This window comes from Temnothorax curvispinosus, unplaced genomic scaffold (genome assembly GCF_003070985.1).
Source record: "Temnothorax curvispinosus isolate PA1 unplaced genomic scaffold, ASM307098v1 QBEX01009077.1, whole genome shotgun sequence".
In the NCBI taxonomy this organism is placed as follows: domain Eukaryota; kingdom Metazoa; phylum Arthropoda; class Insecta; order Hymenoptera; family Formicidae; genus Temnothorax; species Temnothorax curvispinosus.
In genome coordinates, this window is record NW_020218857.1 from 1 (window position 1) to 2,351 (window position 2,351).

The 2,351-nt window shown below is 38.4% G+C and overlaps 1 protein-coding gene across 2 annotated transcripts; it reads left to right on the forward strand.

The window, feature by feature from the left end:
- Positions 1–7: 7 nt before the first annotated feature.
- LOC112458663 (GTPase-activating protein and VPS9 domain-containing protein 1-like) lies at positions 8–2,351 on the forward strand. Of its 2 annotated transcripts, none has more exons than XM_025022411.1 (4): positions 8–1,072; positions 1,170–1,373; positions 1,454–1,845; positions 1,914–2,351. In XM_025022411.1, the coding sequence occupies exons 2-4, from the start codon at positions 1,349–1,351 to the stop codon at positions 1,950–1,952; spliced, it is 456 nt and encodes a 151-aa protein (XP_024878179.1). In that variant the 5' UTR covers positions 8–1,072; positions 1,170–1,348; the 3' UTR covers positions 1,953–2,351. The 2 variants fall into 2 exon arrangements, with proteins under 2 accessions (XP_024878179.1, XP_024878178.1); XM_025022410.1 differs by having other exon boundaries at positions 1,454–1,829.

Below are 2,351 nucleotides of genomic sequence, written 5' to 3' on the forward strand. Positions count from 1 at the left end.
TGAAATTACATCCTTGAATACCAATCCGTTTCAATCGTTTTCAGTCGGTGTAATCGTTATAAATCCGTGATTTCCGGATCAAGAATCCAGATTCATGCGGATTCAAAATTTTTAATCGGATTCAATCGGTCATTCTTAGCAGGGCATGTGGCAACGCCGCGCCGTGTAGTGTTTCTTTCCACAGCACTATTCTTTTGCAAGCAAATCTCCCGTTATCGAAATTGTTTGTTACCTTCCATTATTTTTCAACATAAACACAATACATAACCTCACTCAAACACATGGCACTGCTGGCATGATAGCTGCCTACAGCGAAGAGATGCAATGTCGCGACATTTCTCTTGTACGAATGTCAACTGAAGTCAAATCTTGAACTGTTTACATTTATCAGTAGATAAATTGATACGTCATCGAATGAAAAGTTACATTATAAAATCAGTAAATATACAAGTGTCTAGAATATATCCATAAAAATGGTTTTTCTTAAAATAAATTTTAGGCCTTATATTGACTCATATGGTACATGGCCCAATCACCTTAATAGCGCTTTGAACATGCATCGGAACGCGGCCTAATTTGATTGGCTCACCCCTAGGTTCGCCATTTTGCCCACCCTACAAGTTTCCAGACCTGTATGTAAGACCGTGGTCTGCAATCAGAATTAATATGAACGTTTTAAAAATTATTTTATACTGAAATAAATAAATATACAGGCTAATAAGCCTGTAGCTATAAGCGATAGTTGCTAATTAAGTTTGTCACTCATATTTCCATCTTGCAGAGGACCTCCGTAACGAGATCAAAGATGTACACCAGCTGTGCAGGGTGAAGAGGTTATCTCAAACGCCCTTAATTGGGCCACAGTCCAATTAAGAGCGACTCAAATGCTAGTTAGCTAAGTCTAACTAGCTCATCTTCATGAAACTTTACGTTGCGTGCGTCTATTTAATGACGATGGATGTAGAAAGCTCTTCAAATCACTTCGAGAGGATTATCAAAAGCGATCTCCTTATATCGCATATTTAATCAGATGTCGTCAGGGATTGCTGTCGACATTAGCTCACTTAGATAGGTACTGTTTATATATAAATATCATCTTTGTATGTAATGTATAAGTAAATGTAAGATGTTTAAATGTAAGATGTTAACCGTTTAATAATATTTTTCAGATTATGCGTGCGAGTTATGTGCGATCGGGATGCTATCAATAATCATCTTGTATCCGTTTGTGTGAGGGTATTTTTGGAAAAAAAGAAAGCTTTCCTCCTGCGAAGAGTTTAAAAAGCTTACGCTAGCTGACGAGAAACAGGATCTCGTGGATAATTTTCTAGGGAAAGTCCACGTGGAAATGGACAACGATCCGATTTGGCAATGTACATGAATATAATTATTTATCTCGCAATTGATCTTAGCGGAGTGCTCAGAGACGTCTGAACTTACTTCTTACTTTCAGCGGCAAGCGCCAACCAGTTAGATTTGGCGAGAGTCGTGGTGGAAAGAACCGTCATGGCACGGGTATACCACAATGCGCTCTATCTAAATGAAGATGGAGATGTATATAGGGACCAGCTTTTTCACGGTCATATCAATAAGTTGGCAAAGGTCGTAACTTCAAATCACAGGGACCTACGCATTTCAAAAGTTTATCATTACGAATGCCCCTGGTCATGGGCGCAGGCTGAATTGACTGTGATATCGGCGTATAAGACTCCTAGGGATAAGTTGCAGTGTGTATTTTGTTGCGCGACTACCATCATGAATCTCTTCTCCATGGCATCGGAAAGAGGCATACCTGCTGCCGACGATCTGACTCCCGTGCTGGTCTACAGGTATGTCATAATCAAGGTATGCGATTGAAAAGAGAATTGTGATTTTAGCAAGAAGAGTGATTGTTAACGTGTGCTTAATTTCAGACTAATTCGCCGTCGTTGTATCGACTGTTCAATATGTAGACAGCTTTTACGGGAATCGATTGGAGGGAGAAGAACAATATTGGTGGACGCAGTTCTGCGCCGCGATCGAGTTAAAACAATGGATTAACAGTTTCTCAAGAGTATCACGATAAATAAGATTAGATTCGATGCTGGTGATAATGTAGAAATGTATCATAATCATAATTTGACGATTTCATAAAGAAGAAGACCAATATCTTGTGTAAAGCTAGCTAAACAGTTTTATGCTTCCAGTATCAATTAAAATTCTTAAATAGCCTCTTAAATAGTCTAACTGTTAGTTCTTTCGCACGTTATTATGTAACATTAGCAAAGACTGAATCAGATTATACGTAAAGTGTGGCTTTATCTTTATTTGTAACTCTATTGTACAATGTCACAGGACATCGAAAAAAAAAA